The sequence below is a fragment of the Myotis davidii genome, unplaced genomic scaffold, assembly GCF_000327345.1.
Source record: "Myotis davidii unplaced genomic scaffold, ASM32734v1 scaffold6, whole genome shotgun sequence".
In the NCBI taxonomy this organism is placed as follows: Eukaryota; Metazoa; Chordata; class Mammalia; order Chiroptera; family Vespertilionidae; genus Myotis; species Myotis davidii.
This window is the reverse complement of record NW_006383011.1, coordinates 4,552,838-4,571,459: the sequence shown is the minus strand read 5'-3', so window position 1 is coordinate 4,571,459 and position 18,622 is coordinate 4,552,838. Positions and strand designations below refer to the sequence as shown.

At 38.8% G+C, this 18,622-nt stretch overlaps 1 protein-coding gene across 1 annotated transcript; it reads right to left on the bottom strand.

Annotated features, from left to right (window-relative positions):
* Nucleotides 1-5,255: 5,255 nt before the first annotated feature.
* Nucleotides 5,256-11,466, bottom strand: TMEM17 (transmembrane protein 17). The gene is made up of 4 exons (XM_006778550.2): nt 11,015-11,466; nt 7,554-7,657; nt 7,279-7,392; nt 5,256-5,806 (listed from the first exon to the last, which is right to left on the bottom strand). The coding sequence occupies exons 1-4, from the start codon at nt 11,112-11,114 to the stop codon at nt 5,528-5,530; spliced, it is 597 nt and encodes a 198-aa protein (XP_006778613.1). The 5' UTR covers nt 11,115-11,466; the 3' UTR covers nt 5,256-5,527.
* Between the last annotated feature and the right edge of the window lie 7,156 nt (nt 11,467-18,622).

Below are 18,622 nucleotides of genomic sequence, written 5' to 3'. Positions count from 1 at the left end.
GGTGGTTGAGCGACAACCTATGAACCAGGAGGGTTTGATTCCCTGTCAGGGCACATGCCCAGGTTGCGGGTGCGATCCCCAGTGTGTGGTGTGGTGTGCAGGGAGCAGCCGATCCATGATTCTCTCTCATCATTGATGTTTCTCTCTATCCCTTTTCCTTCCTCTCTGAAATCAATAAAAATTTTTTTTTTAAAAAAAAGCATTTATAAAGCAAAAACTGCAAGGAAACATGGCATTTGCAAATAGTTGTTCTTTTAAGGTGGTGGAATTATAGATTTCTGTTCTTTACTCTCAAAATCTTGATTCAATTTCTTTTAAATTTTTTTAAGTTTTTAAAAACTATCATCTTAACTGATGTAAATTAAGAATAATTTAGGTAGGTTGTGTTAAATAAAATGTATAAAATACTATTTTAGACAGAGTCCTATTTAAGTCTAATAACCTAACAATTCGAGGGAGTGTTCCATAAGACAATCAGTATGTCATTTTGTTTACCATTGTGTGTAATCCCCAAAAGAGTGAGTTGGGAAAAAACGTTTGCTACCTCTTTTAAAAAATGTAAAATAAAAAAGTTTTTTGAAACTTTAATATGTCCTACTTAAATTTATTTTACTGCCACTGACTTTATCTAGGCCAGCGTGTTCTGTTCGAAGTTACTGCATCAAGTTCTTCCTCTAGTCCAACACCTTGAATCCGTTTTCCACACTGTCCTCAGAGAGAGATCTTCCTGAAATCTAAATCTGTTTGTGACATTTCACTGTTTAAACTACTCAGAGATTCAGAATATTAAAATCTTTAGCACAGCTTACTAGCTCCTCCTAAGCTTCTCTACCTTATTTTGTGCCCTTTCTTCTCATGCACCTTCCCACCAGGCTTTACCCAACTACATGTAATACCTGAAACAGTACCCGGTCACTATTGTTTCTGTCTCTTAATACTGAAATTAACACTTAATAGCCACTCATTCTCCAAATCTCAAGTGGTACTTTGTTTAGGAAGGCTTCCCAGATTCCTCATCTTTCAGAAGTCTCTTCTCTGTAATCCTACAGTGCCCCCATCACACTGTGCTATCAATGATTTGCTTATCTGCCTTTTCCACCAGGCATTAAACTTTCATTATTGTGTGGACAGGCAAGTTCCAGTGTGTATGGGTTTATTTAATTAAATTTATTGGGATGACATTGGTTAATAAGATCATATAGGTTTCCAGTGTACTATTTCTATGACACATGATCTGTATATTGCATTGTGTGCCCACCACCCAACGTCAAATAATCTTCCATCACCACATATTTGGCCTCCTTTACCTTTTATTATCTCTCCACCCCCTTCCCTCTGGTAACTACCATACTGTTGTCTGTGTCTACGAGTTACATTTTTATATCCACGTAAGAGTGAAATCATATGGTTCTTAGCTTTTTCTGACTGACTTATTTCATTTAGTATATTTTCAAGGGCCATCCATGTTGTCCCAAATGGCAGCATTCATCTTTTCTTAGTGCTGAGTAGTATTCCATATGTATCACATCTTATTGATCCAATCCTCTATCAAAGGACACTGGTTCTCTCCATGTCTTGGCCACTGTGAATAATGCTGCAATGAACATAAGTGTTTAACTGTACCCTCATCTTCTATGCCTCCTCCCTGTGCTGTGACAATGAGAGGAGTGGTGTATGCTAACTGATGAAGACGCAGGGCCTAATCCTGAACACTTAAGAGCTAGGAACAAAGAGGGGAGATATGCTGGGAGCCAAGGTACTTCTCAGGTAGAAACTCATTCAATGCATCTCTCTGATGAAGTCAGACTTTTCTATTTTGTCTTAAGATTGTCTTACAAATATCTTACCTTCCGCATGGGAGCATGTCTTATTTGTCTGTACCCTCCACTATTCCTTGCACATATTAGACATTCAAACATGTTAAAATCCAATTTTAAAAATCATTCTGATTTACAGAAATTTACATCTACTTTGTGATGAGAAAGACTCTGGAAGAAAAACGTGAAACACACAATATTCTGTGAAACTCAACATCCTAACTAGAAATGTTCAGAACAGTGTTATGAAGCCCTGGAGAGAAAGATGTAATAGAATTAAGGATAAACAAACTTATTCAAATAAAATAATGGACTCCCTAAATTCCAAATGTGCTGGCATGTAAATATCTTCTCAACCTCAATTTTCACATGCTTACATAGGTATAGTCCAATAGCAAATATTGGTTAAGCCTAACACAAAATCATGGTTTTACCATTTGCCTGCAAAACAAATGACTTTGTCATGTTCTCAGTTGAATTTCTTAATATCTTTTACCCCACCCTTATTATGTCAGTATTTTCAGCAATATTGTTATTATAGCAAAAACATTTTTGGAGAATTTTAATAAGCCAAATTTATTTTTCCACAATTTTTAGAGTCTTTGAAATTTTTTGACTCCAGTATTTTAGCTATTAATCTCTTAATCCTAAATTAAAGTTTAAATGTGTCAGAGTCTCCACTATTTAAAACAAAACTTTGGAAACAATTGTTAAAAAGTCTTTTTTGCTCATCCCCTTAGTTTATCTGTTAAGTAAATTTAGTGTTCTTATTTTACTTTTTTTTCATAGATTCACCCATCTATTCCTATCTGAAAACAAATTCAGAGAAATTAAGTTCTAAAAAACTTTCCACACAGAATTCTATTTTGAATTTCAAGTTATTGGAGTACACCTAGTGACTACTTTGGTATGAGGAAAAGGTTAATCAACCAGTCCATGTGGAGGACTGTGTGTGTGTGTGTGTGTGTGTGTCTTTGAATTGTGTAATAAAAAAACACAGAAATAAAATTAGCATAAATAGTTTGGTCGAGTGTACTTAAGAGTGGGAAGTGAAAACATTTTCAAAACGTAAGCAACTTAAGAATAAATAATGCATAGCATGGAAAACCTAAGATGAGTATGAATTACAGAGAAGGGAAATTGGGAAAAAAATAAGTCTTAACGTAGCTATTTCTCAGTATAAAGCCACACTTTTTTATAGTAAAGAAGAAGATATTATATTTGTCCTTCCTTACCTGAGGTTTTGCTTTCTGCAGTTTCAATTATCCACGGTCAGTCATAGACTGAAAATACTAAATGAAAAATTCCAGAAATAAGTCCATGAGTTTTAACCTGTGCCCTGCTCTGAACAGCATGACGAAATCTCATGCTTCCTCCTCTGTCCTTCCTGGGATGTGAATCATACCTCTGTCCAGCGTCTCCACACAGATACCACCCGCTCATTAGTCAGTTGTCAGATCAACTAATATTGTGGCATTTTGTTCAAGTATCCCTTATTTTACTTAATAATGGCCCCAGAGTGCAAGAGTAGTGATGTTGACAATTAAGCTATGACAGAGAAGCCATGAGTGTTTTCAAGTGAAAAGGAGAGTACATTTTGAGAGGCCACATTTGCATAACTTTTATTACAGTATATTGTTGTAATTGTTCTATTTTATTATCAGTTATTGCGAATCTCTTACTATGCCTAATTTATAAACTTTATCACATACATATGATAAAGGGGACAAGGGGAGACTATTGTATATCCATTAAGACAATCCTATGCTCAGTTAAAAATAATGTTCAGATATACCCAAACGATTTTGCTCTTACCTGAATTTCCTTAAATATGTTTTTCCTATTAGCGAGGGAACATGCTTATTAAGATCATGAGTTTAGTCCCTTTGGTCACCTTAGCTCTTGCTATGGATTAATAGGCACCCTGGTTTTCAAATCAGCCCTCATATGAATTTATTGGGTATGAAGCAGTTCTTCAGTGAATAATGGTTTAGTAGATGAGATCACAAGGATTAATGTGCTTAGTATAGTGCCTACTTCATAGAAGCTCTCTACTATCTATTTTTTCTCCTTCCATCCCAGGGGTCCTCAAACTTTTTAAACAGGGGGCCAGTTCACTGTCCCTCAGACTGCTGGAGGGCCAGACTATAGTTTAAAAAAAACTATGAACAAATTCCTATGCACACTGCACATATCTTATTTTGAAGTAAAAAAACAAAATGGGAACAAATACAATATTTGTATTTGCATGTGGCCTGCGGGCCATAGTTTGAGGACCCCTGTTCCATCCTTTGCAACTCCATATAAAAATAAAACCATGCCCAAAAGAACTGTACAAGACAAGCATGATTTATTATATTTTATTGTTAAAGACATTTAGAACACCACCACCACCATAAATACTGAACATGGTTTTATGAAAGTTACAATTTTATTATAAAAATATTTCCTAAATACCATGATAATCCACTTGTTTTCTTCTTAACCTCATGATAGCAGCTGAGATTAGGTTATAATTTAACCCTAGGGGACATGAAAATGTGTCTTGGTTTACAAATATAGTCTAACATGCCAGAATATTGATAAGGATTTCCACATGCTCCAGATGAACTGCCAAGATATGGATAGCTGAGGCATCTCAGAGGGAAGGGGGTGGGTGGGAGGAGATTAACCAAAGACTTTATATGCATATATACATTCCCTATGTACACAGACAATAGGGTGGTGAAGGCCAGGGGTGGGGCGGGAACTGGGTGTAGGGAGGCAATGGGGGATGAAAAGGGGGACATCTGTAATACTCTCAACAATAAAGATTAAAAAAAACAAGTTTAAAAGAAATATACACATTTCTAACTAGAAATGTTAAAGATACTAACTAGAAATATTATAGTAAAGCTGGTAAACTGTGACCACCAACACTGAAGTCTACACACCTGAGAAAGCCAACAACAACAAAAAAATTAAGATATTTGGCATCAGGTGGACATCATCTAGGATTTAGGGTTGACTTACTGCTTTCATACTGTAGTCTGTTACTGCCCCAACCTTGTGAGAGGATTAACTTGAAACAGGCAGATAGGGCAGGGGTCCAGGGGAAACAAAGGCCGGTGGAACACAGGCAGGGGCAGACTTGGCAGTTTGAGGAGCCTAACCACAGGAACCAACCACGCAGAAATAGAAAAATGTTTCTGGACTCAAGGTGGGAGGCCTGGGAAAACAAGGGAGGACCTGCAGTCACAAGGTGTACGAACCCATAGAAACAGAGAAAGTTCAGCATAGGAACAGAGAAAGAACACAGAAAAGGGGAAAGTTCAGCCCCTTTGCTGGGCACAAACTACTGAGGGAATCAATCAGGTGACGACACAGGTAGACGTAGAGCAGGCTTGTAGCAAATATATACCCCTGGACTACAAGGCTTTAATGGGCAACCCACTTGCGGGGAGTCTGAATCTGCTTGTAATAAACTTTCCACACTTTTGCTAATCTTCTGGCCCGCAGAGCTCATTCTTGGGCGTCCAAAGACACGACCCCAGGAAAACACCTTGGCTCACACCTCGGCTCACGGTTCCCGGTTATCACTTGGACTTTCCGAGCTTGAAGAGTATACAATCCAAACACTCACTTTGTCCTTTTTCTCATGCAACATCTCTGATGTTTTCCTAACTCGGAGTCTAGAATGAGCTTTCAGATTTTCACTACAAAGCACTGGGTCAAATCTCTTCTAAACAGGATCTCATTGTTCTCATGCCTCCTGTATTCGCAGAGAGCCGGTCAAAGTCTTGGAGGTGGAAACGAGTTGCCAACTGATTTACCATTTTCCTCAAGGTAAGAAATGCTGAAACAACTTGGAACGTAAGGAACATAGTGAAGACAATGTGTATCGCTTTTTCCAAGGGCAGACTTGTTAGGCCTTCATTAAAGAGCAAGAAAAGAATTAAAGGCAACTGCAATAGAAGGCTCAAAAGCCAAAAGCCAGCTAGTTCAGGAACCTGAAATGACACATTGAAAGTAATCAGATCAGTAAAGTATGCTCTTTGGTTTATACAGATAAACAAAATTTAGCAAATACTTAGCACTACTGTGAACCTGTCCTCAGAGAACTTACAGTCTAGATTAGAAGAGAAAACTAATTTATGTGACAACCCTAAAATACTACACCTTAGTGAATAATTAAATGTGTCACTTAGAAATATAGACTAAATGCTACAAGAAGTAAGATAAGAGAGTGATCAGAGTAGGTGAAAGAATTCAGGATGTAGGCTTTTAAAGCTGGGTAGAAGGAGGAAGAGGCAAGAAGGTAAGTAAGCAAAGATGTGGGATGAGCATGACTGAGAATCAATGTGTCAGCCTGGAATAGATGTTTAGTTTAGGAAATAGCAAGAAACACAGTGAGATAGGCTGGGTGGGACCTAATTATGAAGGGCCTTTTAGAAAACCTTAGGAATCTTTAGGCATTATCCCCAAGTTCTGGTAACTACCTGTAAATGCTTAGGTAGCTTGATTATTCAGAAAACATGTGCCCAGCATAGGAAATGAGTTTATAATTTCTCCTCATTTTCTTTTTAATCCTCACCTGAGGATATGTTTTTATTGATTTTTAGAGGGAGAATAGGCGAGAGAGAGGGAGAGAGAAAGAGAAAAAGAGAGAAAGAAACATTGATGTGAGTGAGAAACATCAATCAGTTTCCAACCAGGGATTAAACCCACAACCTAGGTATGTGTCCTCACCAGGAATTGAACCCACAACTTTTTGGTGCACGGGATGATACTCTAACCAACTGAGCCACTCTGGCCAGGGCCCCCACTTTCTTATTCAGGATCCAAATGAACATGTTTAATTGACCGAGTATTTTCAAGACTGGTGAGAAGAGGGAAATTGATCAATTCTTAAGTGCTTACTATGTTCAGGTACTTTAAATAAATTACTAGAGGCCCAGTGCACGAATTCGTGCACAGGTGGGTTCCGGCCGGCCCATCAACCTCCTGTGTGCATCCCTTCCCCTGGCTGGCCTGGCCCAATTGCCCTGATCGTGGGCCAGCCCCTGATTGGGGCAGGCGAGGGGGGCGCTGATCAGGGACAGGGTCAGCTGGGGGAAGGGGTCACAGGGGGTTGGCTGGCCGGCCCCGCACCCCTGGTCAAACTAGCTGTCTGGGGAACAGTTTGCATATTAGCCTTTTATTATATAAGGATTTTACTTAATTCCAACCAACTTGTGAAGTAAATATTTTCCCCATTTTATTTATTTATTTACTTATCTATTTATTTTCCCCATTTTACATATGAAGAAACCAAGGCTAATGAGATTAAGTAAACAGACCACAGTGACAAAAGAAGTAACCTTGGAACGAGGCCTTAACTATAGGCCTTCATTCCTTCCACCACAGCGCACTGCCCTTTCCTTGCTATGGAAACCTCATTGCGTTTACGTGTAGCACTGAAAGAAAGGAAAGGAGAGCCTACCTTTTCCTGGAGGTTACCCATGTAGCCCAGATACAGCCTGATAGCTTCAATTAAGGTTATGAGGATGATAACAGTGACCACAATGAATTTGTAGTAATCAGGCAAAATTGGATACTAAAGAAAACAAAAATAAACATGTTTGTAAAATCTCACATATAATAAAAATGACCTGAGATAGAAATAAAATATTAAGAACTTGGATTTTATTGGCAATGTAACAATGCCAAGGGATGAGCAGAAGAGACCTTAGCAGAAGTATTAAAGTTTAGACTTACTTTTATTTGAAGCATCATAATGCTGCTCACCCACCAAAGTGGGAAAAAGTAAGCATTAAAATAAAGTGACATCTGCAATGCTAAACTGGAAACCACTTCATTATCTACAATAAAAACAGGGAGAAAAGGGACAAACTCTTATTCCTGGTCTATGTCCTATAAATCCTTTAGTTCCTTAGAATAACTATCATATTGGCTCAACAAAACAACAAATGTTAAGCATCTTTATAATCATTGCCAGTACAAGGAAATATTCACCATCATATTATTTAGTTCATATATTGGTTACTTGGGGGTTTGTTTCAATTTTTTCAATTACTTTAGCATTTTGCCTTTACAGTCTGCTTTTTGCACACTATTGGTATAGACTAAATGTAGAATATCAATATAAATCCTACTGAGACACAATAATTATTATTACCAACTTTGTAGAGTTCTATGTAAAGAGCTCATAAAATAAACACATAAAATACATAAAACTACTCTCTCACAAATATCATACAAAAAAAGCATCTCCCCAAATTATAATTAGACACACCCCTTTTCAGCATACCCTAATCCCACCCATTCATTAATACCCAATTAAATGCCACTTTTCCATAAATTTTTTTTCTTGATTATATTCCCCAACTCCAGTAGATGTCTTGTTCCTTTGTAGGTATTTATCACTCTAACCCAGCCGTGGGCAAACTACGGCCCGTGGGCCGGATCCGACCCGTTTGAAATGAATAAAACTAAAAAAAAAAAAAAAAAGACCGTACCCTTTTATGTAATGATGTTTACTTTGAATTTATATTAGTTCACACAAACACTCCATTCATGCTTTTGTTCCGGCCCTCCGGTCCAGTTTAAGAACCCATTGTGGCCCTCGAGTCAAAAAGTTTGCCCACCCCTGCTCTAGCACCAGGCCTGGCCCTTAGGAGGTACTCAATAAATGTATGTTCCCTTTCCTTTTCTTTCACTGATGTACAGGCTCAATGTAACACTGACCACATTCTACCCACATTTGAGATCCCCAGAGAACCTAGCATCTTACTTTAAACTGATAAATATCAAACACAAATAAGCAGAATGAATTATGAAAACACTGTCATAAGGACATTGTCAGTGTAGCTATTTGTAGTACATGAGTTTCATTTATATAAGGCTGATTACATAATATTTTGCTTTTGTGTAAGGGAGAAGGGTCCTAAATTAGGAATTCTTTAAAAACTGAGCCCTATATTTGCATCCTAAATTTACTAACAGGAACAGACACATATTTAGAAATCAACTGTTCTAAATGTAAGAATTTACAAAGGCTCTAAAATAAATTTCTTAGAAACAGATTGTTGTTGTTTTTTTCTCCACAATCCAGTATTTTATATCTGTCATTTAATAATTTTAAAATATAAGGAATAATCATAGTCTCACAGCAAGGTGTTCTTTAGCTCCAAGAATATACGTGATTATGATCTACTTTTTAAATATGTTTGTTTTTCTTAAATTGATTTTAGAGAGAGAGGAAGGGAGAGAGATAGAGAAACATCAATTGGCTGCTTCCTCCATGCTCCCTACTGGGGATCTAGGGATGTACCCTGACCAGGAATTGAACTGGTGACTTCTTGGTGTATGGGTCGACCCTTAACCACTGAGCAGCACCAGCTGGGCTGATCTACTTTTTAAAATCATTATTATGATGTACTTTGCTTGCACCTATTTATTAATTTACCACCGATAAAGGGATGAATTCTTAAAATCTGTTAAATCTGAAGGCAACTCACCATCTAGGATTTTTTTCATAATAATAATGCACCTCTTGGTCAGCTATGGACATGGTAATGATATACACTTGTAATTACAGTACAAATAAACCTCCAGATCCACAAAGAAAATGTGGAAAAATAATGATAAATTAGTTAGGCTGAAAATTTTAATATCTTTAGAGCAGAAACTGTAGTCAAATTTTGCAAAGAAGTTTTTGTTAAACATTTTTGTACAACATTTTAAGAGTTGTGCTATTTCTGTATTTCAGCAGATCAAACTTATAATCATGCAACTGAAAATCAAGTTAATATGTAAATGAATGTTGAAAGCACAGACATGAATTTACTAAATTTTGCAAAAGTACAAGTTGAGTTCTGTAAATAGAATTTAAATTAAAACATATATAAATGAGGGATAGGCAAACCACCAGCCAGCTGCCTGGTTTTGTATAGCAAGTGAGCTTTTTCACATTTTTAAATGGTTGGGGGGGGGGGGATCAAAGAATAATATTTTTTGACACTGAAAATCTTATGAAATTCAAATTTTGGTATCCACAAATAAAGTTTTATTGGAATACTGCCATGTCCACCCAATTACCATTATCTATAGCTGTCACAGCGATTTACCACGTACAAGTCTAAAATATTTACTACCTAGCCCTTTACAGAAAATGTCTGCTGACCCGATACCTTGCATCATCAGATTCTAGAGCCTGTTAAGCCTTAGCTTTAGGAATCAGAAAAGTAAAAACCTAATTTTTCACACTATGTTTTCTGCTGTACATCCTAAATTAGGGAGGGACGGGCAAATAATGAAGTTGAAAAATGCAACTATGGAAACTGACTTTACTTTTCTCTGACCCTTTAAAAAATTCCTAAACCAAGAAAGAGAAAAAGATTTCTATTTCCTGCAGAGTTCAGGGATAAAAACGTATGGATTTGGTTGACCGTATGTTGTCTATCATCATGATTTAAGAAGGGGAAACTGGAGGAAATCGTGATATTGTTGTCAGGTTGCATGAGGTAGCATCATGGCATTTTGTTAGCAGATTTGGTGAAAGAGTCATATATAGGGGAGGGGAAGGGAGGGCAGGAGAGGGCAGGGGAAGGCAGGGAGGGGAGGGCAGGGAAGGGGAAGGGGAGGGCAGGGAAGCAGAGTTTTGCTGAAGGCGATGCTAGCTAGTGTGGCCACTGTCACTCGGGAGTGGATAGCGGTTTAAAAGGACTCATTAAAAAAACTTCTTTCCATCTCTTCCGCCAGAAAACCTCCTTGTGGTGGAACGCACTTGTTCTGCTAGGAAAGTTGTAAAGGAAAATATATTTTACTGGGTGGGGGTGGGTGTGAGGAGTGGGAAGGGGCGATTCCCGCCATCCAGGCTGAAAAAGCCAGGGCCGCCTCCGCCGGGCGCAGGACCCGGCGTGTGCTGCGAAGGCGGCTGTCTTGCATTCATGTTTTCCTCTGAGGAAGGCCAGCTCCACCTCCGCTGCCCTGCTGGGAACTCGCGGGCGAGGCCTCGGCACGATCAGCCTGGCACCAGCGCCATCAGGGACCCGAGACGTCCCAGCTCAGCTCTCGCCCGGCCTCTCTTCCAAGGCGCTCCGCACTGCGGCACCCGCCGAAGGCGAAACCGCCATTTTGGGTCCTGGCAACATCCGTGCTCCAAACCCGCTGGTCCTCGGCGGCCACACGCCCGGCTTTGGGCCTCGGCCACTCACCCGGGCCTTCGCTGTACTCGGGCTCGGTCCGGTTGGAGTCCCTGAACATGGTCCGACTGAAGTTTCCCAGCCGCTGGCGGACGGGCTCTGGCAGCTCCATGGCCTGGTTTCTGCACCTCTTACGGCTGGGCGTGCGGTTCCCAAGGCAACCGGGGGCGCCGGGGCTCAGGCGCGCAGCCGCACAGCGCAGCCCGCAGGGCGCGAGTGTGAGCTTGGGGCCTGGAAGGAAGGGAGGGTTTGGGGAAAAGCCGGTTCCTGCCGAGAGCCTTGGCCGGACGCAATAGGGCAGATTCCTTCGTCCTGTTGTAAGCCCAATATCTTAGAAACAAGTAGAAATAATAATAAATGACCTGGGTTTGGATTGTGATAGAAGGATCCCTCACGCCTTGCTAGGAGATGCAACCTTTCTGGAAGGGTGTAGAGAAGGAGTGCAGAGCTTACAAAATGTTCATGACCCAGTAGCTCCTGTTCTAGGACTACCTAGCTGTAATACATATTCTAATCATATATAATAGTAAGTGTTCCTAGAAAAGTGTACACACACACACATACACATTTGATGGGATACATTGCTGCAGCTTTTAAAAAACATGCTTGCAATGAATATTTGATTAGGATTGATTTCAAGTAAAAATAAAAAACAAGTGAAACTAAATAGAAATGAACCTAATTTAGCAAAATATGCATGTAAATATGTGGGGAGCAGAAAGGGAGGAGGTAGCACAAGTGGGTTTTGGGTGATTTAAATTTTTCAAAACATTTTTGTATTTTTTAGCTTCCTCTCAAATAAGATATATTATTATTATTATTTTTAAAAACCTAGTTAAGTCTAATATACTTTTCAATCTGTGTTTGGGAATCCATGTATGAGAAGGGCTGACAAGTTATATGGTGGCAGGTCAGTACCCCTAAACCCAGTGTTATTCAAGCATCTACTATACAGGCAGAAAAGGGCAAAAACTGAATTTACAGGGTAAGCAGCACCCAGATCAAGAAATGAAACCCTACCTGCACATCCAGAAGCTCCCCCTTCCTGTCCCCTTAGTCACTAAACCCCCACTTCTGACCTTTCCTGACCTCTAGCAGCAGGTTTTTTTTGCCTATTTTTATGCTTTACATAAAAGTAACCATACAGTAAGTGCTTTTAAAAAATCTAGCTCTATAGTAGTCAAAATTATTTTTATGAAATTCCTTAATATAGTGTGTAGAGTCATTTTTCTTGCTGTGTGAGACCCTAACTCATTAAGTTTATCCATCCTACTATTGATGAGCATCTGTGTATTTTCTAGTTTAGAACTATTATAAATAGTGCCACTTTTGGTAAAAGCATGCCTGCACTTGGGTTGGAGTTTATTCCTAGGAGTGGGATTGCTGGCTTAAGAGATATGACCCAAAAGTTTTCCAAAGTGGTTGCACCAATTTCTACTCTTTTCAGCAATGTATGAGCATTCCCGTTGCTCCACATCCTTCACCAACACTTCCTATTTTCCATCCTCTCCATCCATTCTGATGCATGTGCGGTTAACAGTATTTTTACAACCAAAAGGAAAAAAAACAACGCATCCTATATAATAAAAGAGACATGGAAACAAATAAGTGTAATACACCTTAGTAAAGAAACACACAGATAAAGAAGCAGTTTATTCTGGTTGGATATGTTAGGGCAAATCTGGCTAACTCTACTTCTCTTCAAGATGGAGCTCAGGCTTCAGTATCTCCCAAAAGGCATCCGGGACCTCCCTTGAGATGGCTTAAGCGCCCTCTTCCATGTTTTTCAAAGCATCTTCCTGTTACTTTGATCACTGTCCTAGTCGCGCTGTGCTATCATTGTCTATTTGTGCCTCTGTTTCTCTTGCTAGTTCGCAAGCTCTCTGAGGTCCGAGATGGGCTTTCATCTTTATATCCTTAACGTTAGCACAGTGCCTGACCTAGAGTGGGAGCTGGATAACTATGAATGAATAAAGGTCTAAAGACCAATCCCATATCTTCCCATTTCTAGAATAGGGACTAGAAAGCCCTTATACAAGGTTCATGCTATAGAATGGGAATTGATATATTAAAACACAGTGAACTGTAGCAATACATTTTTTTAAAACTTAGCAACGAAATATCCATTTTTACCTATTAAATTAACCAAGATTTTTTTTTATTATTTATAACCAAGATTTTTTTTATTATTTATAACCAAGATTTTTGTGAAGGGCACAGTGAAGCAGGAAGCCTCCTGCTTTGCTGATTGAATTATAATTTGAACAATCTTATTGAGGAAAGCAATAGATATTATATACAAATTACCTAAAAAATATTCCTACTTCTAATGCAATAATCCAAATTTTAAGGCTCTATTTTGGGGAAATAATCATAAAAACAAATAAAGTTTTACACATCAAGATACTCCAACATTTTTGGTATTAGTTAAAAAAAAAAAAAAGGTGGGGCAGCATTTCATTTGCTCGACCACCTTAATTAGGGCCTAATTAAGCAGATTATGATGTTCACGGTGCGGGGTTGGGCTGTAGAGGAAAGGATGCCCTTGGAAGCAGAGAGAGCAGGTTCAAACGCCCTAACGTTCTCACTTTACCACCTAAGAGCCGTGCAATTGATTTCAGACCTTAGTTTTGTAAAGTGGGAATGATGATAATTTACAGTTATGGTTGATGTGACGATTATATCATTAAGTAAGGCTTTCTGTCATTGATATATCTACTACTAAAATAATGTTTATGAAGAAGAAACACCTATAGAGGGGTGAAATCATGCCAGCTTTTAGTTTTCTGAATTTGACTTTACCTGTGAAGCAATACCTCTATTGCTGTTCTAGTAAAGACAGAGATGCAATTAACCATATTAACCAAATTTATCAAAAACTTGAATGAATTGTTTTAAAGATATTTTTTCTTAGCATTGAAATAAAGAGGTGAAACACCTTGTTCAGGTTGAAATTATCTCATCAGAATCCTGGAGGAAAAAATGATCAAATTTATAGTTTTTCCTTTTATTATTCAAGTTTCCTATACTACACATGCCTGTCATAATTCAGAACAAATATTAAAAATAAATTGATAACTGTAATTTTGCTATTGTTATAAATCGTAATGTACATATCTGATATGCAGGATGTATTTTCATTGTTACAAATTAAACATAATTAAAGCGTAGTGATTAATCACAAAAACAATGTGTAATTATATAGGTGTTTTCCAATGGTCTTAGGCGACCCCTGTGAAAGGGTCGTTCGACCCCCAAAGGGGTGGCGACCCACAGGTTGAGAACCGCTGGTTTAGAGGGAGAAAAATTGTGGTTTGGAAACAATCCTGCCATTATTATTACTATTTAAGATTTTAAAAAATATATTTTTAATTGATTTTTTTAGAGAGATAAGAAGGGAACGGGAGAAAGAGAAATATCGAGGTGAGTTTGCAACATCTATTAACTACCATCAGTTGCTTCCTGCATGCCTCCTATTTGGGATAGAGCCTGCAACCCTAGCATGTGCCCTGATCGGGAATTGAACCACCAACCTTTTGGCGCATGGGATGATGCCCATCCAACTGAACCGCACCAGCCAGGCCAAGAATCCTGTCATTATTGATGTCACAAATGGTCAAAAAGGCTAAAAAAAAACTTTCCAAAAATTGTTGTTGCTTATAATATTTATGGACAGCAATCATATTAGTTCACTACTGAAGAACAGAGAAGGGAACCCACTATCATGGAATCAAAAGACTAGTATAATTGGGGTTTCCCATCTTTTAGACCTATTACTCTGAATCTAAAGAGAGAAGTTCAGAGTCTTTGTTCTTAAAATGATGGGAATCATTCCCAGCAAGATTAGTAAATAACCCTATAAAGTTAAACTGTTTACTCTTATGGCAATGTTGATGGTCATAATAATAGCTGCTTCCCCAAGAATTGTTTAATTTCAGTGGGGTTTAATTACATTTATGGTTTACTTTCTTAAATATTTTTTTTCACAAAAATTTTGAGCCTAGAGGCAATTTTGACAAGAGGCAATGTTGTCTGGTAATAATGTATTATACTATGTGACAAGAAACTGATTTGGGGAGTTATTTAAATTACTCCTTGGCATAATAAAGATATAAGCTGCCTCCTGCACACTCCCCACTGGGGATGTGCCCGCAGCCCAGGTACATGCCCTTGACCGGAATCGAACCTGGGACCTTTCAGTCCGCAGGCCGACGCTCTATCCACTGAGCCAAACCGGTTTCGGCTTAATAAAGAGTTTATAAACAATATTTTTAAGTGAACATGATATTCAATATAGTGACTTAAAATGAACTCTGAGACAGTTCTAATATGATATGACTCCACATCAGTTTCATATTTAAAAAAATCTTATTCTAAATAACCTGAAATGTAACCTAATAATCTTCAAGTTGTTGATGGCTAATAGAAAACCTTTTGAATCTCTAGTATAATCTATTCTATTCACAACAGATTCAAAGGTTTATAAAAAAAGAACCAGGCTATGGATTACAAAGAAAGTCAAATCTCATGAAATGAATTTTTCTTACTATATTAAGTGATATTTTAAGGCTGACTTTAATATATAGTCTTTAAAGACATCCCCACTAAGCATTTTTATTAGAAAAAGTTTTCCCCTTTAAAATTCTATTTAATTATAGTTTTTTGGTTCTGTGGCATTTCTTTGTGTTAGCCTACCACAGTGTTCATCTGTTATAGCAAGCTGCTACTGCATGCATCCAACTATGTGGGAGATGGGAATGGCAAGCCCAGGGAGATTGGTAAAGAAAAACCTGCTTAAGGAAACCTCAGATCTGTCAAGTGAATTGTGATACTGGTTAGAAGCAAGTGACCATCTTATTAAATAAGTAATAGTTCCATTTTTAGTAGTAATAGTATTACCGTACTAATAAATATTTTTATATTATACTATGTAAAATATAAATTCTGTTCTCCTTTCTGGAAAAAATTAATCTTTATATTTTATTGAGTATAATAAAATATTGTCCTGCCCCTTCCCATAAATATTGATACATCGTACCCTTTTGTTTTGAATTGTGGTTCTGTGCTTTGAACAAATAGTATGCATAGTCTTCAGTAGCTTCCTGTACATTGCTTAGTCATACTCCGTTTTGATCCCCAATTACATCAAAGTTGTAAGAGAAGAAATCTGATAGACAATTTGGTATTAAAATGGAAGGTGTACACACAAGTAAAGAGTTCAGGTAAATTTGAATTATTATATTTATGTAGATGAATAATACAACTCTCCAAATTTTCTTGAAGGTAAATTTGCTTTGTAAAATGGAAAATCATTGCAATTATTCCCGCATCACATTCCCTTTCCCACTGTATTTTTTAGTCAATACAGAATTGTTCTTCTTTTTTTTTTTTAACACATGCTGTGAAGATTAACAGAAGTTCTAGGTGGTTGGAAACAAGTATAATAGGAGGTCAACAGGGATGTCCTGGACCTCGGCTGAGCTACACAGCTATGCACAGAAGGTGATGAGCTCATGTATTTTAAGTTGAGGAACCCCCTGAAGTCAGGCCAGCCTACTACCCCACTCCCCTAGTCCGTCTTTTCACTTTCAACAGTTTCAGTTACTCAAGGTCAACCTTGGTCCCAGAATAGTACCTGTACATCCAACTATGAACATTTGTCATGGCTCAGTGATCCAGGTTCACCAAAGCAGATGATCCTCCTTCTGATGGATTGTTGGAATGTCAATAGTAGCTAAAGTTACATCATAATCCCATGCCACTCACCTCACTTCCTCTAATCACATTGGCACTGTATCATCTCATATCATTATAAGAAGGGTGAGTACAGTACAATAAGATATTTGGGAAAGAGACCACATTCACATAACTCTTATTACAGTCTATTGTTATTACTGTTCTGGTTTATTATTAGTTACTAGAGGCCTAGTCCACAAAATTCGTGCACGGGTAGGGTCCCAAGGCCTGGCCGGTGATCAGGGCTGATCTGTGGGGTGACCGGTAGGGTGATTGGGGCCCCTGCTCGCACCCGCCTTGGCTGGCCTGGTGCCACCCGCTTGCTGGCCCTGCCCCCTGCCGCAGGTCAGGGCTTGCAGGCTGGGGGCAGCTCCTGCATTGAGCATCTGCTCCCTGGTGGTCAGTGTACTTGACCTCTTCCACAGGGGTCAGCTAGCAGTCTCATAGTGACCGGTCATTCCAGCAGTCGTTCTGCGGTTCAGTCGATTTGCATATTAGGGTTTTATTATATAGGATTATTAGTAATCTTTTATTGTGCTTAATTTATAAATTAAACTTTATCATAGGTTTAGATGTATAGGAAAAAGCATAGTCTACACAAGGTTTGGTACTATCTGCAGTTCGAGGCATCCACTTGGGGTTTTGGAACATATTCTCCATGGATAAGGGGGGAACTAGTACACAGGGAAACAGCCCTATCTCTAAACAGTCCCAAACTGCCCCATCTCTATTCCCTGAAATATAAGGGAAGGGTAAATAGAGAGGGGGTTAGCTTTTTGTGAAGCAAAATACTCATTAGGATACTCCAATCTCTCCCTTCACCCATTCTCACTGTAGAGGAGGAGCTGAAAGATACCTTTTCCTCTCAAAGAGCCCTTAAGAGAATTGTTCATGAAGTTGAGAGATGCTCAGTCTTCTCCCTCTACTAGTTTGGAGACTGGTTATTGTCACATCTCTGCTTTATCCTGGACCAGCAGAGTGCTCTGTATTCCAGGACAAAGAAAGGGGGCAGCAGAGAGAAATACCAAACATCATACCAAAGTCATATCCAAATGCCTAGATGAAGGAAAGAGCACCACAGTAGCTCACATTGCACCCCCCAAGAGAGACTGCCAGCTGATCCCTTGTGGAAGAGGTCAAGTAGCTGCAAGATATGCCTCCAGGAACTGGGCAGCAGGGAGGCACCACAAGAACCCTAACCAGCCCTGACTGGTTTGGCTCAGTGGATAGAGCGTTGGCCTGCAGACTGAAAGGTCCCAGGTTCGATTCCGGTCAAGGGCATGTACCTTGGTTGCAGGCACATCCCCAGTAGGAGGTGTACAGGAGGCAGCTGATCAGTGTTTCTCTCATCGATGTTTCTAACTCTCTATCCTTCTCCCTTCCTCTCTGTAAAAAATCAATAAAATATATTTTTAAAAAATGAACCCTCACCAATGAGGGAGCCAGAACTTGGAGTCGCTTCTGTATACAGAGCATCAAAAATCTGACAGGGTTAACTAGAGAAGCAGCACCCTAAAGAAGGAAAATTACAATCTTCCGAAAGGGAGCCATGCAAGATATCTACTTCCCCATTCCTCCTCCTGCCCTAACATCAGAAGAGAAGCACCAGAAAGGAGAGGAAAGGGTGCAAAGAGTAGAATACTTAACCCTCTACCCTCCCTCTATCCCACCCAATCCCAAGATTGTATAGTTATATGGGGAGAAAAATCATGCCTAAAGGGATTTATATTAAAGATTAATTTTGTTGGCAGTGATGTTAAGTGGCTCCTGTTCTAATATCTAATCTTTAAATTATGAATAAAATAGAAGTTATTAAAATCCACCCATCATTTCTAAATTAGAAAGCCGTTGGATATTCACATATCTACCAAGGTACAAATACGT